The sequence below is a fragment of the Liolophura sinensis genome, chromosome 10 (genome assembly GCF_032854445.1).
Source record: "Liolophura sinensis isolate JHLJ2023 chromosome 10, CUHK_Ljap_v2, whole genome shotgun sequence".
Taxonomy (NCBI): domain Eukaryota; kingdom Metazoa; phylum Mollusca; class Polyplacophora; order Chitonida; family Chitonidae; genus Liolophura; species Liolophura sinensis.
In genome coordinates this window covers 1812910-1839327 of record NC_088304.1, presented here as the reverse complement: position 1 = coordinate 1839327, position 26418 = coordinate 1812910, and the positions used below count along the sequence as shown (strand labels likewise).

The 26418-nt window shown below is 43.8% G+C and overlaps 2 protein-coding genes across 2 annotated transcripts; both read right to left on the bottom strand.

The window, feature by feature from the left end:
- Positions 1–40: 40 nt before the first annotated feature.
- Positions 41–8946, bottom strand: LOC135476142 (uncharacterized). Its single transcript, XM_064756063.1, has 3 exons — positions 8842–8946; positions 1165–1210; positions 41–216 (listed from the first exon to the last, which is right to left on the bottom strand). The coding sequence occupies exons 1-3, from the start codon at positions 8939–8941 to the stop codon at positions 57–59; spliced, it is 306 nt and encodes a 101-aa protein (XP_064612133.1). The 5' UTR covers positions 8942–8946; the 3' UTR covers positions 41–56.
- Positions 8947–11575: 2629 nt separating this feature from the next.
- On the bottom strand, positions 11576–25594 carry LOC135476364 (N-lysine methyltransferase setd6-like). The gene is made up of 8 exons (XM_064756363.1): positions 25427–25594; positions 23574–23718; positions 21949–22096; positions 20580–20711; positions 20027–20264; positions 13575–13673; positions 12901–12999; positions 11576–11692 (listed from the first exon to the last, which is right to left on the bottom strand). Exons 1-8 carry the CDS (start codon positions 25592–25594, stop codon positions 11576–11578), a joined length of 1146 nt encoding a protein of 381 aa, XP_064612433.1.
- Between the last annotated feature and the right edge of the window lie 824 nt (positions 25595–26418).

Sequence of the window (26418 nt, the reverse complement as noted above, 5' to 3'; positions counted from 1 at the left end):
CTTCTACGCAATCAAAAAATACCAAATCAAGAAATGTTTCTTAAAACTTTTATTTCTTATGACACGCTGTTGACAAGTTTCTGTAGTATTTTTCTTTGGCCCATTCTGGTGTAGTGTGAATAGATTTGACGAGAGTTGCTCCCCTTGGTGCTGCCATCAATACCACTCCGGTCTTCTTCACTCTTCGGATAGTTGGACAAACAAGACTTGCATGCTCTGCAACATAAAACTAGGGAATGAGGGGCCTGAAATTTGTGTACTGCAAAATCAGGCTTTCAAGTGAGATTTGTATGTTGTCAGTCTTGTTCATGTCGGCCCGTAGTATTTTGAAGGAAATTCATGGCGTTTTTTGTATTGCATGAACTGTGTGAAAAATGAGGACATGGTACTTTGTTGTTATTTGCACCAGATGTGTGTGTTATCATACTACTGAACATTTCTGTTACCCTTATGATGAGAGGCTGGTTATAAGGTGGAATGAAGTCTAGTTTTGCGACCTCTTCTTTTCTCGTAATCATAAAAAAACGATTACAACACCACGCAGTGCTATGGAGTGATAACATCCAGCGACGGGAAAGTTTCCACTTCAAACTCTAAAGGTAAAATAGTCCTATACTGTATCATGTGACCTGTCAAAAATGTTAGACAACTACTGCGGAATCACATTTACTGTGACATGGGTGTCTGAAAAAAGCTTTGCAAAAAGTTATTTTTTGGTAGACAAATGATGGAGAAAATTGAGGAGCTGAATGTTTCTAAAGGAATGAGGTGTCATCTGTGCATATGGAACACAATGTGACTAGTGATGGGTAAATTAATGTACACGGATGTTGCCTAACATTTTTGACACGATACAGGACTGTTCTTACCTTCGCAAACAACATAGTTCCAACTCAAAACTTCCCTATTCAGATTGGTCTACTGATTTATGACGCGCCCACATATTCATGTTCCACTGTCATCACTTTGATAAACTATGTGTTGGTGTGGACTTGTGTTCTGAACTTTTAAACCATTTCATTATCAGTAGATGCTGCTTAAACTTGCCAATGCTGGCAGTGATGTTATGTAAAGTGAGCATAGAGAGAATGAGAATGTCTGTGTCAGCTTGACTTCTCAGAGGAGACTTACATGTACCCTCCTTGGTAGGAGAAACAGACTTACTTTTCTAACAGCTGTTTCCAATCTGCAGGAAGACGCTTCATTTTACCTGAAGCAGAAGAAGGAATTACAAACGTTTTAGTTTGTGTGCTATTCCTGAGGGTTTATTTGCTTGCTGGCATGGTGTTTAGCAACACACTGAAGTTACACATTTAGCCTGTCGCACACCTTACAGGCTAACTATCCTTTCTCATCAGAAAACTTAGATGACGACTCATCAAACATGACTTCCCACCCAGTCACAGCATAGACACCAAACATGGCACCTCACCAGTGACATTGTATTGACGTCTCAGCCAGTCCCAGTATAGACACCAGACATGATGCCCCACACTGTCACAGTTTAGACACCAAACATGACACCTCACCAGTGACATTGTATTGACATCTCGACCAGTCACAGTATACAGATGCCAGACCAGACACCCTGCCCAGTCAGAGTATGCCGACACCAGACTGGACACCCCACCCAATCCCAGTATGCAGACATGACACACAGATGTTCCTACCCCTAATGAATGTAATGTGTACAAATACTCATGTTTATGTGTACAAATCAAATTTTATGTGTACAAAATCGAGCAACAACAATACAGCAGATATATTTTAACCCTTCTTAAAAATCACTTCAAATGAAAACACCAATGCAAAAAAGTTCAAATTCCAGAAACCTTTTACGTTTGTCACTAAACAGAGATGTCAGGAATTTCCAAATAAGGGGCTAAGCTGCACTAGAGGGAAACAAAAGGTATGAATTGTGTGTTAGTTTGGGTCATTAACAGGACAATTCTGCATGTTCTACTTCAAGATAATGGGGTTATAAAGAATCTAGCAGGTTTAGCTGGTGAATAATAATCTCTGATGTGCTCTGTACATTTTCTGTGATCCGGCTTTTCTTGACAAGTTTGCTTATTGCGCAGTGACAAAAAATTGCAGACTTCCACAAATGTCACATATGGATACCCTAAAATATCTTGAATTCATTGAGTTTGACAGACGTTGTAGCCCAGTTCCCTGTACTGATCATGTGGATTTTCCGGTTGTCACACCGTAATCCTTTATTAAGGGTGCTTGTTGAAGAATTTCTAACTGAAAGTGACTTTGTGCTTTTACATCTACTGTTGTCCTGCACGTCGCCGCCAGACATTTAATCAACAGCCATTTTGCTGGGTAAAGCATGCTCAACAACAAGGGCTGACAGAATAAACAGGTCACCGTTCGGTTATATTAATTCGCAAGTTGGATGCTAAAATAGTGAATCTGATACTAAAAATAGACTACAAAAAAAATAAAAAAACGAAATCGGATTTTGGATTTCTTTTTCTTCCGTGCACGACATATTTTATACTTCTTTGGTGTATGATCATACTTTCTACATGTTTGGTGTACCAAATACGCCAAAATCATATACACCCCACCCAGTCAAAGTATACTGACCCCCCCACCCAGTCACAGTACACAGACAACAGACAGGACACCCCACCCAGTCAAAGTATGCTGACCCCCCCACCCGGTCACAGTACACAGACAACAGACAGGACACCCCACCCAGTCAAAGTATACTGACCCCCCACCCGGTCACAGACAACAGACAGGGCACCTACCCTGTCACAATATACAGACAGGACAACCCACCCAGTATACAGACACCAGCATGCCCTGGTCACAGTATACAAATACCACAAGACATCCTGCCCAGCCACAGTATACACACAGGACACCCCACCCAGTCAAAGTATACTGACCCCCCACCCGGTCACAGTACACGGACAGGGCACCTACCCTGTTACAATATACTAACAGGACACCCCACCCAGTCAAAGTATACTGACCCCCCCACCCAGTCAAAGTATACTGACCCCCCACCCGGTCACAGACAACAGACAGGGCACCTACCCTACCACAATATACAGACAGGACACCCCACCCAGTCAAAGTATACTGACCCCCCACCCGGTCACAGTACACAGACAGGGCACCTACCCTGTCACAATATACAGACAGGACACCCCACCCAGTCAAAGTATACTGACCCCCCACCCAATCACAGTACACAGACAGGGCACCTGCCCAGTCACAGTATACACACAGGACACCCCACCCAGTCAAAGTATACTGCCCCCCCACCCGGTCACAGTACACGGACAACAGACAGGGCACCTGCCCAGCCACAGTATACACACAGGACACCCCCCCCCCCCCCCAGTCAAAGTATACTGACCCCCCACCCAATCACAGTACACAGACAGGGCACCTGCCCAGCCACAGTATACACACAGGACACCCCACCCAGTCAAAGTATACTGACCCCGCCACCCGGTCACAGTACACGGACAACAGACAGGGCACCTGCCCAGCCGCAGTATACACACAGGACACCCCACCTAGTCAAAGTATACTGACCCCTCACCCGGTCACAGTACACAGACAGGGCACCTGCCCAGCCACAGTATACACACAGGACACCCCACCCAGTCAAAGTATACTGAGCCCCCACCCGGTCACAGTACACAGACAACAGACAGGGCACCTGCCCAGCCACAGCATACACACAGGACACCCCACCCAGTCAAAGTATGCTGACCCCCCACCCGGTCACAGTACATAGACAACAGACAGGGCACCCGCCCAGCCACAGTATACACACAGGACACCCCACCCAGTCAAAGTATACTGACCCCCCACCTGGTCAGAGTACACAGACAACAGACAGGGCACCTGCCCAGCCACAGTATACACACAGGACACCCCACCCAGTCAAAGTATACTGACACCCCACCTGGTCACAGTACACAGACAACAGACAGGGCACCTACCCTGTCACAATATACAGACAGGACACCCCACCCAGTATACAGACACCAGCATGCACACCCCCACTCGGTCACAGTACACAGACAGGGCATCTACCCTGTCACAATATACAGACAGGACACCCCACCCAGTATACAGATACGTGCATGCCCAGCCACAGTATACACACAGGACACCCCACCCAGTCACATTATGCAGATACTAGACAGGACACACCACCCAGTCACACTATACAGATGCTAGACATGACACACCACCCAGTCACATTATACAGATACTAGACAGGGCACACCACCCAGTCACACCTTACAGATACTAGACATGACACACCACCCAGTCACACCATACAGATACTAGACAGGACACACCACCCAGTCACATTATACAGATGCTAGACAGGACACACCACCCAGTCACACCTTACAGATACTAGACAGGACACACCACCCAGTCACACTATACAGATGCTAGACAGGACACACCACCCAGTCACACCATACAGATACTAGACAGGACACACCACCCAGTCACACCATACAGATACTAGACAGGACACACCACCCAGTCACACTATACAGATACTAGACAGGACACACCACCCAGTCACACCATATAGATGCTAGACAGGCCACACCACCCAGTCACACTATACAGATGCTAGACAGGACACACCACCCAGTCACACCATACAGATACTAGACAGGGCACACCACCCAGTCACATTATACAGATACTAGACAGGACACACCACCCAGTCACACCATACAGATACTAGACAGGACACACCACCCAGTCACACCATACAGATACTAGACAGGACACACCACCCAGTCACACTATACAGATGCTAGACAGGACACACCACCCAGTTACACTATACAGATACTAGACAGGACACACCACCCAGTCACACTATACAGATGCTAGACATGACACACCACCCAGTCACACCTTACAGATACTAGGCAGGACACACCACCCAGTCACACTATACAGACGCTAGACAGGACACACCACCCAGTCACACTATACCAGATACTAGACATGACACACCACCCAGTCACACCTTACAGATGCTAGACAGGACACACCACCCAGTCACACTATACAGATACTAGACAGGACATACCACCCAGTCACACCATACAGATGCTAGACAGGACACACCACCCAGTCATACTATACAGATACTAGACAGGACACACCACCCAGTCACACTATACAGATACTAGACAGGGCACACCACCCAGTCACACTATACAGATGCTTGACAGGATACACCACCCAGTCACACGATACAGATACTAGACAGGATACAGATACTAGACAGGGCACACCACCCAGTCACACCACCCAGTCACACTATACAGATACTAGACAGGACACACCACCCAGTCACACCATACAGATACTAGACAGGACACACCTTACAGATACTAGACAGGACACACCACTCAGTTACACTATACAGATGCTAGACAGGACACACCACCCAGTCACACCATACAGATACTAGACAGGACACACCACCCAGTCACACTATACAGATACTAGACAGGACACACCACCCAGTTACACTATACAGATGCTAGACAGGACACACCACCCAGTCACACCATACAGATACTAGACAGGACACACCACCCAGTCACACCATACAGATGCTAGACAGGACACACCACCCAGTCACACCTTACAGATACTAGACAGGACACACCACCCAGTCATACCTTACAGATACTAGACAGGACACACCACCCAGTCACATTATACAGATGCTAGACAGGACACACCACCCAGTCACACAATACAGATACTAGACATGACACACCACCCAGTCACACCTTACAGATACTAGACAGGACACACCACCCAGTCACACCTTACAGATACTAGACAGGACACACCACCCAGTCATACCTTACAGATACTAGACAGGACACACCACCCAGTCACATTATACAGATGCTAGACAGGACACACCACCCAGTCACACAATACAGATACTAGACATGACACACCACCCAGTCACACCTTACAGATACTAGACAGGACACACCACCCAGTCACATTACACAGATGCTAGACAGGACACACCACCCAGTCACAGTATACAGATACTAGACAGGACACACCACCCAGTCACACCTTACAGATACTAGACAGGACACACCACCCAGTCACATTATACAGATGCTAGACAGGACACACCACCCAGTCACACTATACAGATACTTGACAGGACACACCACCCAGTCACACCATACAGATACTAGACAGGACACACCACCCAGTCACACCTAACAGATACTAGACAGGACACACCACCCAGTCACATTATACAGATGCTAGACAGGACACACCACCCAGTCACACCTTACAGATACTAGACAGGACACACCACCCAGTCACACCTTACAGATACTAGACAGGACACACCACCCAGTCACATTATACAGATGCTAGACAGGACACACCACCCAGTCACATTATACAGATACTAGACAGGACACACCACCCAGTTACACTATATAGATGCTAGACAGGACACACCACCCAGTCACACCATACAGATACTAGACAGGACATACCACCCAGTCACACTATACAGATGCTAGACAGGACACACCACCCAGTTACACTATACAGATGCTAGACAGGACACACCACCCAGTCACACTATACAGATGCTAGACAGGACACACCACCCAGTCACACTATACAGATGCTAGACAGGACACACCACCCAGTCACACTATACAGATGCTAGACAGGACACACCACCCAGTTACACTATACAGATGCTAGACAGGACACACCACCCAGTCACACTATACAGATGCTAGACATGACACACCACGCAGTCACACCTTACAGATACTAGGCAGGACACACCACCCAGTCACACTATACAGATGCTAGACAGGACACACCACCCAGTCACATTATACAGATGCTAGACAGGACACACCACCCAGTCACACTATACAGATACTAGACAGGACACACCACCCAGTCACACCTTACAGATACTAGACAGGACACACCACCCAGTCACACCTAACAGATACTAGACAGGACACACCACCCAGTCACATTATACAGATGCTAGACAGGACACACCACCCAGTCACACCTTACAGATACTAGACAGGACACACCACCCAGTCACACCTTACAGATACTAGACAGGACACACCACCCAGTCACATTATACAGATGCTAGACAGGACACACCACCCAGTCACATTATACAGATACTAGACAGGACACACCACCCAGTTACACTATATAGATGCTAGACAGGACACACCACCCAGTCACACCATACAGATACTAGACAGGACATACCACCCAGTCACACTATACAGATGCTAGACAGGACACACCACCCAGTTACACTATACAGATGCTAGACAGGACACACCACCCAGTCACACTATACAGATGCTAGACAGGACACACCACCCAGTCACACTATACAGATGCTAGACAGGACACACCACCCAGTCACACTATACAGATGCTAGACAGGACACACCACCCAGTTACACTATACAGATGCTAGACAGGACACACCACCCAGTCACACTATACAGATGCTAGACATGACACACCACGCAGTCACACCTTACAGATACTAGGCAGGACACACCACCCAGTCACACTATACAGATGCTAGACAGGACACACCACCCAGTCACACCATACAGATACTAGACAGGACATACCACTCAGTCACACTATACAGATGATAGACAGGACACACCACCCAGTCACACCATACAGATACTAGACAGGACACACCACCCAGTCACACCACCCAGTCACACTATACAGATACTAGACAGGACACACCACCCAGTCACACCATACAGATACTAGACAGGACACACCATACAGATGCTAGACAGGACACACCACCCAGTTACACCTTACAGATGCTAGACAGGACACACCACCCAGTCACACCATACAGATACTAGACAGGACACACCACCCAGTCACACCATACAGATACTAGACAGGACACACCACCCAGTCACACTATACAGATGCTAGACAGGACACACCACCCAGTCACACTATACAGATACTAGACAGATCACACCATACAGATGCCAGACAGAACACACCACCCAGTCACACTATACAGATGCTAGACAGGACACACCACCCAGTCACACCTTACAGATACTAGACAGGACACACCACCCAGTCACACTATACAGATACTAGACAGGACACACCACCCAGTCACACCATACAGATACTAGACAGGACACACCATACAGATGCTAGACAGGACACACCACCCAGTTACACCTTACAGATGCTAGACAGGACACACCACCCAGTCACACCATACAGATACTAGACAGGACACACCACCCAGTCACACCATACAGATACTAGACAGGACACACCACCCAGTCACACTATACAGATGCTAGACAGGACACACCACCCAGTCACACTATACAGATACTAGACAGATCACACCATACAGATGCCAGACAGAACACACCACCCAGTCACACTATACAGATGCTAGACAGGACACACCACCCAGTCACACCTTACAGATACTAGACAGGACACACCACCCAGTCACACTATACAGATACTAGACAGGACACACCACCCAGTCACACCATACAGATACTAGACAGGACACACCACCCAGTCACACTATACAGATGCTAGACAGGACACACCACCCAGTCACACTATACAGATACTAGACAGATCACACCATACAGATGCTAGACAGAACACACCACCCAGTCACACTATAAAGATGCTAAACAGGACACACCACCCAGTCACACCATACAGATACTAGACTGAAAATGTGTGACTCACCAAATGTAAACTTGTCTTCCTCTTGCTCCTCCCCCTGCCCCTCCTCCACATCACTCCAGCCCTCCTTCTCCTGATGTTCCTCAAACTGACACCTGTCCATCACCAGAACCTGACCAAGGAGAGAGGGCAATATACATGTCATTGACTGGCCTGTGATTTGGCAACATTTATTTTGACCATATCTACATTTATGAACAAATTCCTACAGGGCCTTGAAAACCTTGGAATTTGAAAGTAATTATTCCAGGCCTGTATTTAAAAATCAGTTTTTTCTTGTAACTGGGCCTGGAAAAGCCCTGAATTTTGTTTACAGAACACAGAAAGACCATTAAACACTGTTTAGGAAAATAATTTGGTTTCTTTTTTCAGAATTTTTCCAACTGACTAAAATGCATGTAAAACATAGGATTCTATGGTGGTCTGTTGGGACCAACTAAAATGCATGTAAAACATAGGATTCTATGGCGGTCTGTTGGGACCAACTAAAATGCATGTAAAACATAGGATTCTATGGTGGTCTGTTGGGACCAACTAAAATGCATGTAAAACATAGGATTCTATGGTGGTCTGTTGGGACCAACTAAAATGCATGTAAAACATAGGATTCTATGGTGGTCTGTTGGGACCAACTAAAATGCATGTAAAACATAGGATTCTATGTAGGACTTTGAGGGTATCAGTGATGTCAGCAATATTTTGGCTCGAAACAGTTCGTTTCAAGGTTTATTTGTTGAACGCATTCATAGTTCTAAATGATGATAGATTTTGAATGATGAAACATAGTAATCTATGTGCATCAAGAGGCAAAAAGCTGAATTGACATCACTTGTCCCAACATGGTCAGAAAAGACCACAGTAAAATCCAAAGATATAAATGCATTTCACTAGGTCAAAAAATATTTTAAAAAATAAATCAAACTATTTTCCTGGACAATATTTCATCTTTCATGTGACACCTACTTCGTGCTATTGTGGTTTTTTGCCTTTGACACATTTACATGAATATGTGAAAGACTAACAGTTTATCCCTATTATGGGCATTTTAAATTGGAAAGCTTGCCTAAGTCTAGCGTATGCATTCCACACTGCCTGGACATGTGAATTGTGATTGGGAAAAAGCCAGGAGATTTGAAATCTGTGAGAAGTACAAACCCTACAAACAATCCTGTATGAATAAACAAACCCGGGAACAGCGTATCCATATGGCTTCCACTACACACCATACATTTAGATGTAAACAAATCGGGGAACAGTGTATCCATATGACTTCCACTACACACCATACATTTAGAAGTAAACAAATCGGGGAACAGTTTAATCACACTGTCATTTACTGTAATTCTTCAAAAGCATGTTTGAAAGGTGTTTATTCAACCCTATTCTCAAGGAATTATTCTGTGTAGACTGATAACATTATACCTTTCTGTGAAGCCCTGAAATTGGCCAATCCAACGAACGTTGTCTCCAATATCTTATCATAGATGTGCAGAAATTGCACTGAAAGTTGCAAAAAGGTTGAGAAATTAGGGTAACTCAAGGACCAGCTCTATGTATCGAGGAAGATCAAGCGATCTCAATCACAATGGATACCTTCAGTGCGAGCTCTGGTGCCCGTTGGCATGGTTGCCGTACAAACACGTACCTTCAGTGCGAGCTCTGGTGCCCGTTGGCATGGTTACCGTACAAACACGTACCTTCAGTGCGAGCTCTGGTGCCCGTTGGCATGGTTACCGTGCAAACACGTACCTTCAGTGCGAGCTCTGGTGCCCGTTGGCATGGTTACCGTGCAAACACGTACCTTCAGTGCGAGCTCTGGTGCCCGTTGGCATGGTTACCGTGCAAACACGTACCTTCAGTGCAAGCTCTGGTGCCCGTTGGCATGGTTACTGTACAAACACGTACCTTCAGTGCGAGCTCTGGTGCCCCTTGGCATGGTTACTGTACAAACACGTACCTTCAGTGCAAGCTCTGGTGCCCCTTGGCATGGTTACTGTATAAACAAGTCCCTTCAGTACGAGTTCTCATGCTCGTTGGCATGGTTACTGTATAAACAAGTCCCTTCAGTAGGAGTTCTTACGCTCCTTGGGATGGTTACTGTATAAACACGTACCTTCAGTACGAATTCTCATGCTCGTTGGCATGGTTACTGTATAAACACGTACCTTCAGTACGAGTTCTCATGCTCGTTGGCATGGTTACTGTATAAACACGTACCTTCAGTACGAGTTCTCATGCTTGTTGGCATGGTTACTGTATAAACACGTACCTTCAGTACGAGTTCTCATGCTCGTTGGCATGGTTACTGTATAAACACGTACCTTCAGTACGAGTTCTCATGCTCGTTGGCATGGTTACAGTATAAACACGTACCTTCAGTACGAGTTCTTACGCTCCTTGGCATGGTTACTGTATAAACACGTACCTTCAGTACAAGTTCTCATGCTCGTTGGCATGGTTACTGTATAAACACGTACCTTCAGTATGAGTTCTTACGCTCCTTGGCATGGTTACTGTATAAACATGTACCTTCAATACGAGTTCTCATGCTCGTTGGCATGGTTACTGTATAAACACATACCTTCAGTAGGAGTTCTCATGCTCGTTGGCATGGTTACTGTATAAACAAGTCCCTTCAGTACGAGCCCTTCAGTTGGCATGGTTACTGTATAAAGACATACCTTCAGTATGGGTTGTTGGCATGGTTACTGTATAAACACGTACCTTCAGTATGATTTCACATGCTCGCTGGCATGGTTACTATATAAACATGTACCTTCAGTATGGGCTCCAGTTCTTCATCTGTTAGAATCCCTTCTCTTCCAACCACAAATGTACCTCTGTCTATAAGATCCTGGAACACCAACAGATGGAACTATGTTGCTATGTCACAATTTTGAAACCATCTTGCCATGACATCACAGTTTTGTACCTCACATCACAATTGTTTTGTGACTGCTTCGCCACAAAACATACAACACTTTTATGCCAGGACAATGTGTGTGCCAGGAGTTACACCTAACATTTCAGCGTGTGTTACCTGTCAAAACAGCTTTCTCAGCAATATTTACTTGTTTTTTTGATTGGTGTATTGCATTGCACTTATGCAATGGCAGCCATAATTAGAGTGGGAGGAAACCAGGCAGAGCGGGAAGAAACCAAGCAGAGTGGGGTTTATTTATTTATTTGATTGGTGTTTTTACACCATACTCAAGAATATTTCACTTATACGACGGCGGCCAGCATTATGGCAGGAGGAAACCGGGCAGAGCCCTGGGGAAACCCACAACCATCCGCAGGTTGTTGTCAGACATTCCCACTTACGGCCGGAGAGGAAGCCAGCATGAGCTGGACTTGAACTCACTGGTGAGAGGCTTCTGGGTCATTACGCTGGGCTAGCGGGCTAACCGACTGGGCCACGGAGGCCCCCAGAAGAGTGGGAGGAAATCAGGCAAATCACAAGGGAAACCATGACCACTTATTGCCAAAACATGAGCTGGATCACAAAATACTTGTAATACAGCAAGTATTGGACAACCAGGACTGTTCGCACTGTATTAAGCATGCTTGTAACATTAACAAGCTGAGCGAATCAAACCCATGGTTTGCAGGGATGATCAGAGGTTTTATTTAAAAGCCAAAGAAAACACTAATGTGAAGCATATGCCAAATGAAAAGACCATTAAATAAGTTTTTTTTAGAATTTTTTCAATTTAGTAAAATTCATTCACTTCACTAATTCCCGAGGAGTGACTACTGACCGCCACAGAATCTGATGGTTTTGACACAGCTGGAAAAATCTAAAACAATAAATAAATACATAAATCAAACTATTTTCCTGGATAGTATTAAGCTTAATGGTGTTTAGTCTGATATATGCTTCATCTTCTTTGCCTTTAACAGTTGCATGGAAATACAAAAACAGATTTCAAACATCTTGTTTTCCCCAATGGCCTCTGTGAACTCACATTATACATTTTAAGATTTTATATATTTCATGGATAAACTTATGACAGTAGTACCCCTGCTTTTCTTCATCCCTGGAAAGTTTCAAATTCTCACCAAGGACTGTAAAAACTTTTTCTTCTCTTCCATGAGATCAGCAGAATTCACAGCCAGATCAGAAGCACTCTCTACTAGAAGCCTAACAGGAACTTCCACCTTAAATGGAATACAAAAGCTCATATCACCTGTATACCATACCTACTGTAAACCGTTTCTACCACTTAAGTATTTTATAATTAATGACTGTGTTCAGGTACAATTATATACATACAATTATTAAGAAAACGATGCTAAAATGATTTCTTCATGTCATTAAGGATGCAAGCTTCATAAAACTGTGCAAATTATTTCTCTACACCCCATAGTTCTCTCAGAATGTTTCAAAATATTGTATGCAGAGGTGGTTGAAAAGATTGAAGAATTAAGGCTATGATTTGGACAACAACGCTCAGGTGTTACACGCTCCACACCTGTACCTTGTACAAGTGAGCAAAAAGCATTCTGGCAGCATTGCAAACAGGCATTATTAATTCTTCAATCTTCAAAACTTCACACTGAGCTGTACCTCGTCACAGTGAAGCCATTTACCAAGTTGTAATTTAATAAAATCAAGCATTATGGGGAAAAAAAACAGACTCTTACGTGACAGACTGATGAACTGACAGACAAACTGAAATCTTTAATCTTCCTTGCACAAGAAAAAAAAAATGGCTGCATTTTTATCTACTTACAGTGTCAAAATGATTGAGTGGATAGGCCTCAGCAAAACCATACATCTGAAGGAGCTGCCAGTTGGGTAATTCCCCATAGGTGTTGAATACCTCTTCCCCCTGTAGAGATCATACAAAACTTAAATCAATCAAAGTTTGCTGGATTACAAAGCATAGGCTTTACGGCAACAGGGACCTGTCAAACTGGCGACAGCAGGGCTGAGACATTTTATCAACTTAAAACATTCATCCCCAGCCCGCAATAATGACGTCACAGCCCGCAATAATGACGTCACAGCCCACAATAATGACATCCCAGCCCACAATAATGACATCACAGCCCCGAATCGTGACATCCCAGCCTGCAATAATGACATCCCAGCCCGCAATAATGACATCACAGCCTGCAATAATGACATCACAGCCTGCAATAATGACATCAAATTAAGGGCAGAACAAACATTACAGCAAAAAGTGATTCAGCCTAACATTGCAGACGTTAAATTACAATAAATTTTTATCATAACAATGACTCGAGGTCTTGCTTCACACTAGCACCACCTGACAGGATTAAAAAATATACTTACTGGAAGCCATTTTGTTTCATCGGCGAATAAACTTATTTGTATTTATTTATTTGACTGGGATTTGCAGCTGTACATCACTTATACAATGTCAGCCAGACCTATGGTTGGGGGAATAGAAAGGGCCTGCACTATAACATTGTTCCCTGTCATGTATAGCTTCTGAAACACCTAATATAAAACCACAACCAAACAGTGGGTTTAAAATTGCACCTGAAAATAAACCCTGTTAGAAATTAGCTCAGATTTACTTACAGTCTCAGGGGTTGACCCCTAAAATTTACAGTCAGATTTATATCCCTCTCAGGGTTGATTCCTGACATTTACAGTCAGATTTATGCCCCTCTTAGGGTTGACTCCTGACATTTACAGTCAGATTTATGCCCCTCTTAGGGTTGACTCCTAACATTCATAGTCAGATTTATGCCCCTCTTATGGTTGACTCCTAACATTTACAGTCAGATTTATGCCCCTCTCAGGGTTGACTCTACCATTTACAATCAGATTTATGCCCCTCTCAGGGCTGACTCTACCATTTACAGTCAGATTTATGCCCCTCTCAGGGTTAACTCCTAACATTTACTGTCAGATTTATACTCCTCTCAGGGTTGACTCCTAACATTTACTGTCAGATTTATGTCCCTCTCAGGGTTGACTCCTAACATTTACTGTCAGATTTATGTCCCTCTCAGGGTTGATTCCTAACATTTACTGTCAGATTTATACTCCTCTCAGGATTGACTCCTAACATTTACTGTCAGATTTATGTCCCTCTCAGGGTTGACTCCTAACATTTACTGTCAGATTTATGTCCCTCTCAGGGTTGATTCCTTACATTTGACCACATGCTAAGTTTTAATTATTTATTTCACTGGGATTGAAACCTGAAAATTTTTCAGGTTTCATTTACGGCAAGGATTTTAGTGTGAGGAACCGTGCAGAGCCAGGGACAAATCGACAAGCTAACACAGGTTGCTGGCAGACCTTCCCATGTATGACCAGAAAGGAAGCCAGTATGAGCTGATTTGAACTCACTGATCAGACTGGTGAGAGGGTCCTGGGTCATTGCGCTCTACCAGCACGATAACCGCAAGGCCTCTAATGCCCTCCCACAACAGAGGTTTGCCTCGAACTTACATGTACATAATGTGGATTATGGCCGCTTATTCAATGGCAGACAGTTAGAGGAAAACAAGAGTGAGCAGGGTAAATCACTAACCTTTGGCAAACAACACGCAAGTGGCTGGACACTGGAGTGTACAAACGGCCACACAGGCCAGATGACCATGCTACTTTGTCAGCAAGGCTCCTATAAACACTGAGAACCTAAATATTCCTCATCCATTGGTTTGAACCCAAACCTCATGTGTTCTAGCAATTGAAAGATGAATGTCCTAACCACTCAGTCACTACCCACTCCAGACTACCACACAGAAGATGGAAGACTGGGGAATAACTCTGGTCCACAGGAAGACCATCACCAGAGATATGACATCATACACAAGATGGAAGACTGGGGAATAACTCTGGTCCAAAGACAAAACATAAACACAGATGTGGTATCATACACAAGATGGAAGACTGGGGAATAGCTCTGGTCCACAGAAAGAACATCATCAGAGATATGACATCATACACAAGATGGAAGACTGGGGAATAACTCTGGTCCAAAGACAAAACATAAACACAGATGTGGTATCATACACAAGATGGAAGACTGGGGAATAACTCTGCTCCACACGAAGAACATCATCAGAGATATGACATCATACACAAGATGGAAGACTGGGGAAAAGCTCTGGTCCACACCAAGAACATCACCAGAGATATGGTATCGTACACAACATGGAAGACTGGGGAATAGCTCTGAACCACAGGAAGAACATCACCAGAGATATGACATCATACACAAGATGGAAGACTGGGGAAAAGCTCTGGTCCACACGAAGAACATCACCAGAGATATGGTATCATACACAAGATGGAAGACTGGGGAATAGCTCTGAACCACAGGAAGAACATCACCAGAGATATGACATCATACACAAGATGGAAGACTGGGGAATAGCTCTGGACCACAGAAAGAACATCACCAGAGATATGGTATCATACACAACATGGAAGACTGGGGAATAGCTCTGGTCCACAGGAAGAACATCACCACAGATGTGGCATCATACACAACATGGAAGACTGGGGAATAGCTCTGGTCCACAGAAAGAACATCACCAGAGATATGGTATCATACACAACATGGAAGACTGGGGAATAGCTCTGGTCCACAGAACGACCATCACCAGAGATATGACATCATACACAAGATGGAAGACTGGGGAATAACTCTGGTCCAAAGACAAAACATAAACACAGATGTGGTATCATACACAAGATGGAAGACTGGGGAATAGCTCTGGTCCACACGAAGAACATCACCAGAGATATGACATCATACACAACATGGAAGACTGGGGAAAAGCTCTGGTCCACAGAAAGAACATCACCAGAGATATGGTATCATACACAACATGGAAGACTGGGGAATAGCTCTGGTCCACAGGAAGAACATCACCACAGATGTGGCATCATACACAACATGGAAGACTGGGGAATAGCTCTGGTCCACAGAAAGAACATCACCAGAGATATGGTATCATACACAACATGGAAGACTGGGGAATAGCTCTGGTCCACAGGAAGAACATCACCAGAGATATGGCATCATACACAACATGGAAGACTGGGGAATAGCTCAGGTCCACAGGAAGAGCATCATCAGAGATATGGTATCATACACAACATGGAAGACTGGGGAATAACTCTGGTCCACAGAAAGAACATCACCAGAGATATGACATCATACACAAGACGGAAGACTGGGGAATAGCTCTGGTCCACAGAAAGAACATCACCAGAGATATGGTATCATACACAACATGGAAGACTGGGGAATAGCTCTGGTCCACAGAAAGAATATGACCAGAGATATGGTACCATACACAAGATGGAAGACTGGGGAATAGCTCTGGTCCACAGAAAGAACATCACCAAAGATATGGCATCATACACAAGATGGAAGACTGGGGAATAACTCTGGTCCACAGAAAGAACATCACCAGAGATATGGCATCATACACAAGATGGAAGACTGGGGAATAACTCAGGTCCACACGAAGAACATCATCAGAGATATGACATCATACACAAGATGGAAGACTGGGGAATAACTCTGGTCCAAAGACAAAACATAAACACAGATGTGGTATCATACACAAGATGGAAGACTGGGGAATAACTCTGCTCCACACGAAGAACATCATCAGAGATATGACATCATACACAAGATGGAAGACTGGGGAAAAGCTCTGGTCCACACGAAGAACATCACCAGAGATATGGTATCGTACACAACATGGAAGACTGGGGAATAGCTCTGAACCACAGGAAGAACATCACCAGAGATATGACATCATACACAACATGGAAGACTGGGGAATAGCTCTGGTCCACAGAAAGAACATCACCACAGATGTGGCATCATACACAACATGGAAGACTGGGGAATAGCTCTGGTCCACAGAAAGAACATCACCAGAGATATGGTATCATACACAACATGGAAGACTGGGGAATAGCTCTGGACCACAGAAAGAACATCACCAGAGATATGGTATCATACACAACATGGAAGACTGGGGAATAGCTCTGGTCCACAGGAAGAACATCACCACAGATGTGGCATCATACACAACATGGAAGACTGGGGAATAGCTCTGGTCCACAGAAAGAACATCACCAGAGATATGGTATCATACACAACATGGAAGACTGGGGAATAGCTCAGGTCCACAGGAAGAGCATCATCAGAGATATGGTATCATACACAACATGGAAGACTGGGGAATAACTCTGGTCCACAGAAAGAACATCACCAGAGATATGGCATCATACACAAGACGGAAGACTGGGGAATAGCTCTGGTCCACAGAAAGAACATCACCAGAGATATGGTATCATACACAAGATGGAAGACTGGGGAATAGCTCTGGTCCACAGAAAGAATATGACCAGAGATATGGTACCATACACAAGATGGAAGACTGGGGAATAGCTCTGGTCCACAGAAAGAACATCACCAAAGATATGGCATCATACACAAGATGGAAGACTGGGGAATAACTCTGGTCCACAGAAAGAACATCACCAGAGATATGGCATCATACACAAGATGGAAGACTGGGGAATAACTCTGGTCCACAGAAAGAACATCACCACAGATATGACATCATACACAACATGGAAGACTGGGGAATAACTCTGGTCCACAGAAAGAACATCACCAGAGATATGGCATCATACACAAGATGGAAGACTGGGGAATAGCTCTGGTTCAAAGACAAAACATCACCACAGATGTGGCATCATACACAACATGGAAGACTGGGGAAAAGCTCTGGTCCACAGGAAGAACATCACCAGAGATATGGCATCATACACAACATGGAAGACTGGGGAATAGCTCTGGTCCACAGAAAGAACATCATCAGAGATATGGCATCATACACAACATGGAAGACTGGGGAATAACTCTGGTCCACAGAAAGAACATCACCAGAGATATGGCATCATACACAACATGGAAGACTGGGGAATAGCTCTGGTCCACACGAAGAACATCATCAGAGATATGGTATCATACACAACATGGAAGACTGGGGAATAGCTCTGGTCCACAGAAAGAACATCATCAGAGATATGACATCATACACAAGATGGAAGACTGGGGAATAGCTCTGGTCCACACGAAGAACATCATCAGAGATATGGTATCATACACAACATGGAAGACTGGGGAATAGCTCTGGTCCACAGAAAGAACATCACCAGAGATATGACATCATACACAAGATGGAAGACTGGGGAATAGCTCTGGTCCACACGAAGAACATCATCAGAGATATGGTATCATACACAAGATGAAAGACTGGGGAATAGCTCTGGTCCACACGAAGAACATCACCAGAGATATGGTATCATACACAAGATGGAAGACTGGGGAATAGCTCTGGTCCACACGAAGAACATCATCAGAGATATGGCATCATACACAACATGGAAGACTGGGGGATAGCTCTGGTCCACAGAAAGAACATCACCAGAGATATGGTATCATACACAAGATGGAAGACTGGGGAATAACTCTGGACCACAGAAAGAACATCACCAGAGATATGGTATCATACACAAGATGGAAGACTGGGGAATAGCTCTGGTCCACAGGAAGAACATCACCAGAGATATGACATCATACAAAAGACGGAAGACTGGGGAATAACTCTGGTCAACAGGAAGAACATCACCAGAGGTATGGTATCAATCAGAAGATGGAAGACTACATATCAAAGGACCTCATATATACCGGTACATGTTTTGTATTTTTTTTTTTTTTTAATCATTAGGCCCTTATTACAATGAGTAATTCCCTTCTTATTATGGGTAATTCCCTTCGTATCATGGGTAATTCCCTTACTATCATGGGTAATTCCCTTCGTATCATGGGTAATTCCCTTACTATCATGGGTAATTCCCTTAGTATCATGGGTAATTCCCTTACTATAATGGGTAATTCCCTTAGTAACATGGGTAATTCCCTTTGTATCATGGGTAATTCCCTTACTATCATGGGTAATTCCCTTACTATCATGGGTAATTCCCTTACTATAATGGGTAATTCCCTTAGTTAAATGGGTTATTCCATTAGTATAATGGGTAATTCCCTTCCTATAATGGGTAATTCCATGTTTTTAGCACTTACATGTAGCCTGATAAGTTACACATAAATTTGAAATATTACACAGTGTGCCTGAATACCCTTACCTTTGTTCACCTTACCTTTTTGATATCTTTTGCCGCTACCATCTTAAGACAGTCTTTTTCAAACAGTAAATGTGCATTATTTTTTGCCACATGGTTTAAAATGTCTGCCATGGGAATCATCATGGGGGGTGAAGTTATCTCCCCTTCCTCATCTGACTCCTCTCCGTCAAATGACTGTAAAGGCTCAGTAAAGCTGTAGGCCATAACGAATGCAACCATTTTCTTGTAAAACTCTAAACTTTCACATTCCGTGCTGCGAAAAGAAAAGAAATAAACGCCAGATGAAACAATAACAGTAGATCTGAGAATACATATTTAAAACACACTGTCAATACTGACGATAAGTTTATGGTGCTGCCTCACTGAAGGGCCATTTCCCCAGGCATAGCATCCAACACAGTATAAGTTAGGCATGTGCCAAGACTGCTCATTTTAACGTTTCACCCTTTCTTTTGCATGAACGCACTCAGGTATGAACCCTTACAACATGATTACCTGTTGTAGTGTAGTTCCCCATCAGGCTCATTGTAGCACATCCATATACACAAAATATAAAAACGTAACTGACCTGGCAAATATCGTCTTGTGTTTCTTGACAAATGGAAGGACAATGGTTTCGAACTCTCGACTTATTGATTTTAAATCTCTGAGAACGGCTTCCACCACTCCTGTACCTCTCAACTCAGCTTCCATTTCTGCTCTGAAAAGAATAAATACTTTTTTTTCACAAAAACTTTCGCTATTGTTTTAATTATTATCCCAATGACAAAAAAAAATATGGGTCAAGGTTACTGAAAATCAAGAGGATATTTCCTCATGACACCGTGTAAATGTGGAATAAGTTTGGTGGCCTTTGGGTGATCTAATCATGAGACATTGTGGTAACAGGAAAATGGCCAACTGGATGGACAGTCAACCGGACAAACACTGGCTTCTAAGACAATACCCCTAGGCTAATATTTGCATGTACATGTGTGTATGTAGGAATGTATGTAGGCTTGGGGTTTACCATTGTACTTAACAATTTTTCAGTCATGTAACGGCGTGGAGCCATTGGGTGTGTGTGTATATATATGGCGTCTTCTTGTGGCAGGGCAAGTCCTTGCTGCCAAAGTGCTGCAGTGACTGGTAATTATGCCGAAGACACCAGACATGACACCCACCCAGTCAAATTACACTGACACCAGGCAAGCCAGTCCTGTTTCCCTCCTCTAACCTTTCTACGTTGAGTGCCACGTAAGGCAGCAGCATGTACCATTTATAAAGTGTTCTGTAAGACGCGACCCAGTTTTGATCCTGAGATCTTCTGACTTCAACATAAACCCTCTAACCATCGAAGCGATCTCAGTATTGGTAGAGGAATGATGAAAAGGATTCAGGCAAGTGTGCCTCTTTTGGTACCCGTCAAGAATGTTTTCACTTATCCGATTGGTGTTTAATGCGATACTAACAAACGTGGCACTTAACTCAGCCATTGTCAGGTACATGTATCTGGTTTGACAAAGCTACCGCGTCTAACAAGAAACATGTGTGTCAGAGACCTTCCCACATCAACTGCAGATGAACCAATGAGGAGCCATAAATCCTTTGTCAGTCAGCACTAAACCATACATGTCTTCACGCACGAAATGGCTCTTTATTTGTATTACTGGTCTCGCAAATTACACAAGAACTTGACAACAGCTGAATACAAGGTGTAAAAAAATCTCTGTGACATACAGATGCCACTTTATTTTTGCTTGTCTTTCACTAGAAATTCAGCTTTGACAAAGATACAAGCCGCTATCAGAATAAATGCATTTTCACATAAAACTGATTCCACGGTACAAATTTCAACCAAATTTCTAGTTTGAAAACTTTGAGAATATATAGCTTTCTGTGCCTCTTACCATACTGATATCAAATGCTGATTAAAAGAAGTAACTTGGTTTACACACCTTGGCCAGAACATAGGTAAATCCTGCTCACTAAAATCCGGTACCAAATCCAGGTAGGGTCTCCAGGTGGATCTTGGGTTATGATACTCATAGATCAAGGACAGAAGTAAGGGCACCCAGCCACTGACACTTTCTGTCGAAGCCTTTTCTGCCAAAATACAAATTTTTGGATATGCATACTCTCTAGTAACAGATCAGCATCCATAGTTATACCACAGATGGCAATTCCAGTCAATGACAGTCATGATCCTATAGTTATGACAGAGATGGCAATTCCAGTCAATGACAGTCATGATCCTATAGTTATAACAGAGATGGTAATTCCAGTCAATGACAGTCATGATCCTATAGTTATGACAGAAATGGCAATTCCAGTCAATGACATTCATGATCCTATAGTTATGACAGAGATGGCAATTTCAGTCAATGACAGTCATGATCCTATAGTTATGACAGAAATGGCAATTCCAGTCAATGACAGTCATGATCCTATAGTTATGACAGAAATGGCACTTCCAGTCAATGACATTCATGATTTGAACACGCTAAACGTTGACTAAATTCTTTGTTCTACATTTCCTTGATTCTTCACCTTATTTTAGGATATTTCAATAAACTTATTTATTTATTTATATGATTGGTATTTTATGCCATACTCAAGAGTATTTCACTTATATGATGGCGGCCAGCATTATGGTGGGAAGAGCCCGGCGAATACCCACGACATCCGCAGATTGCTGCAGATCTTCCCACTTATGGCCGGAGAGGAAGCCAGCATGAGCAGGACTTGAACTCACAGCAACCCCATTGGTGAGAGGCTTCTGGGTCAATAAGCTCCGCTAGAGGGCTAACAAACTGAGCCACGGAGGCCCCCATTTCAATAAATAAGCTTTGTCACAGCAGTTTACCACACTGTGACACTCACCTGCATTCACCAGTTTACCACACTGTGACACTCACCTGTATTCACCACTTCACCACACTGTGACACTCACCTGCATTCACCAGTTCACCACACTGTGACACTGACCTGTATTCAGCAGTTCACCACAATGTGACACTCACCTGTATTCACCACTTCAACACACTGTGACACTCACCTGTATTCATCGGTTCACCACACTGTGACACTCACCTGCATTCAGCAGTTCACCAATCTGTGACACTCACCTGTACTCACCCGTTCACCACACTGTGACACTGACCCGTATTCAGCGGTTCACCACACAATGACACTCACCTGTATTCACCAGTTCACCACAATGTGACACTCACCTGCTTTCACCAGTTCACCACAATGTGACACTCACCTGTATTCAGCAGTTCACCACAATGTGACACTCACTTGTATTCACCGGTTTACCACACTGTGACACTCACCTGTATTCACCAGTTTACCACACTGGGACACTCACCTGTATTCACCAGTTTACCAAACTGTGACACTCACCTGTATTCAGCAGTTCACCACACTGTGACACTCACCCGTCTTCACCGGTTCACAACACTGTGACACTCACCTGTATTCACTGGTTCACCACACTGTGACACTCACCTGCATTCACCAGTTTGCCACACTGTGACACTCACCTGTACTCACTGGTTCACAACACTGTGACACTCACCTGCATTCAGCAGTTCAGCTATGGCCGATGTTTGCGGGGAGAGGAGCATTGGTCTGGGGATTTGGAACAATACCTCTCCCTCTGATATGTCACTAACAGCCACCATCCCATACTGAGCACATGATCCCCCTTTCCCCACACACACCTAGAAGTCAAACCACAAGCAAACACTTTAACATCTTGTTATAGTTACTATTGTATAGGTTAAACATCAGGATGATTGTCGTTCCAAAATGATTATGGTCTGGCTTGTCGCGAAAATCGTTCCAAATGAGCATATCAACAGGACCTTTGACAACAATTTCTTCACTTTATTATTATTTATTGACACACCAGTACACAAAAAGTTTGATACACTTCATATATTTAATAGCAGCATTGATCTATGGCTGGAGGACATACGACAGCCAATTCATAGTTCTGATCAAATGGGTTCTCCACAAGAATCAACAGGTGATAAGTGGCATGGAGCTAAAATGCTAAATGGGCAAATTTACAGTTTCTAAAGTTTTATTTACTGTAAATACCAGGTATGAAATCTATCAAATTTGAAGGATAGACACATTCTAATTACTTTTCCAGAAAAAAATATTTTAGCTAAAATCATGTCCATTTATATTTTTGGTAAGACAGCTTATTCAATGCATATCTCCCCAGGCTTATATTTGCTTTGTTTACACTTCCACTAGTCTCCTCGCATGACCCAAGATTTTTTTTTTTTTTTTTTGATTGGTGTTTTACGCCGTACTCAAGAATATTTCACTTATACGACGGCGACCAGCATTATGGTGGGTGGAAACCGGGCACAGCCCGGGGGAAACCCACGACCATCCGCAGGTTGCTGGCAGACCTTCCCACTTACGGCCGGAGAGAAAGCCAGCATGCACATGACCCAAGAGACTGCTTATGACTGGCTTTGAGAAGCTACAACATCTAAAAACTATGAATTGGCTATGATAAGAGGCCTTTCACATTTGATGCTTGGTGTAGCAGTAAATACGAATTCTTTCCAGGCATGTATTTATGTAAGATGTTAATATTCCAGCTCCGAAAGACTCCAACTCCTTTTCTTATATTGGCCTAACATTGTTGGAGTCTTGACGCTTAAAGTATTAATTTTGTACTTCACGCAGGTCCAGGCTGATTCCCTTTGTTATCCAAAAAGTATCATGCAAATAAAAGACCTGCTTTCTACACACATCGCAACGCCACCATACACCTCTACTCGCTGTAGAATGGATTTATTATAGCCTTAAAGGCTTCCACAGCACACGCCCCTTGCCCGTCTCCGCCATTTTCCTGCTGCTCCACTATAAAGCATGACATGCACGTAGGCCTACATGTAGCTGCTCAGCATGGCAGCCACAGCTGAGGAGCATGCACCGTGGAAGCCTTCATGGCTATAATAAATCAATTCTAAAGTGAATAGGGACATATTGTGGCGGTGAGGTGGGTGCGGAAGGAAGGTCTTTAGGTTGGCGTCCTTTATTTGCAGGAGGCTTGTTCGATAACAAATCGAATCGACCTGGACCTTCGTTAAGGATGAAATTAATACTGCTAGCGTCGAGACTACAACGACGCTTGGCCAATGTAAGAAAAGGATTTGGGGTGTTTAGGGGCTTTTAATTTTCCAGTACCTACATGCTCTTCGAAATGTTTCACTACTGTCCACGAAAGCTTTTGTTTTCTTTTCCATACAAAATGAGATACGTCTCATCTCACTGACACTTGCAAGTAAATGAGAAAATAACACCACTTTATCAACTTCGTGTCGGCATACATGAACAATGAGTCGAATGACGCTGACAGAACAACAGCAATAGCAATCAAGACCGTAGAGGACCTATGTTTACCTTTTTCGACACGTGGAAATTATTACACTCAGCCCATCGCATGAACCTGTCCAGAGCAGATTCACCGCTGTCAGTGTGGGATAAATCTATGCAAGCCTGTTTCAACTGGCAGCGCTCTCCGAAGCCTGTATCACCTGCTTCATGTGGTCGCTTTGAGGGGGCTGCCATGTTAAAATAACTTTCCTACCTCCGTGCTGAAGATTTCCGAAAAATATTCTTTGAATACAAAATACATGCAGGTATAGAGATGGAGCCCAAGGGGCTCAACCTAGCTGGAAAGGTATGCAAGGAAATGCACGTCTGCTGTGAATAATCTGGTGGGTGTGGTGAGCAGGTCCACATAAAGGGGTCCAAGACTAAGCTAGATCAGCTCGCACATTAACCCAGCGAAACATCGGACATGATGTCTGACATTGTCCCAGAATTTTGGATTGCCCCTGCCAGACATTTTTCGTTGTGGTCCCGCCAGAGGCACATAAGCGGTATCAAAAAATTGAGCCAGATCAGCTGGTGAGTTAAGCTGATGAAGCCAAATCAAAAATGTTTGACATAGCCCATTTGTCATAAATGGGCGCTGCTAGACATTTTCAGTGGCAATGCCAGCCAGACACCCCTTAATATCTCATTCAAAAAGCTATTTGTAAGGTAGATCAGCTTGTCAGTTAACCTGATAAAACTGAATGGAAAATGTTCGACATGGCCCAAGGGATCATGAGCGACTTTGAGACATTTTCTGTGGTGGGCTGTATGATGCGGTCACCCCCTAATATGTCATCCAGAATGTAAGCTACATGTATATTTGTTCTAGGTAGCGGTATCATGAATATATCATAAAAGGAACTGTATATCAGCAAGAAAAGCCAGGGGATATGTAACAATATTTTTAACTTCTCTTATTAAGCTCGACAGAACATGTGATCGATCTGTTAGATTCACTTTCTGAATTATCAGAGTTCAGCATTACACACAATGATTAATTTCATGCCCCTGAC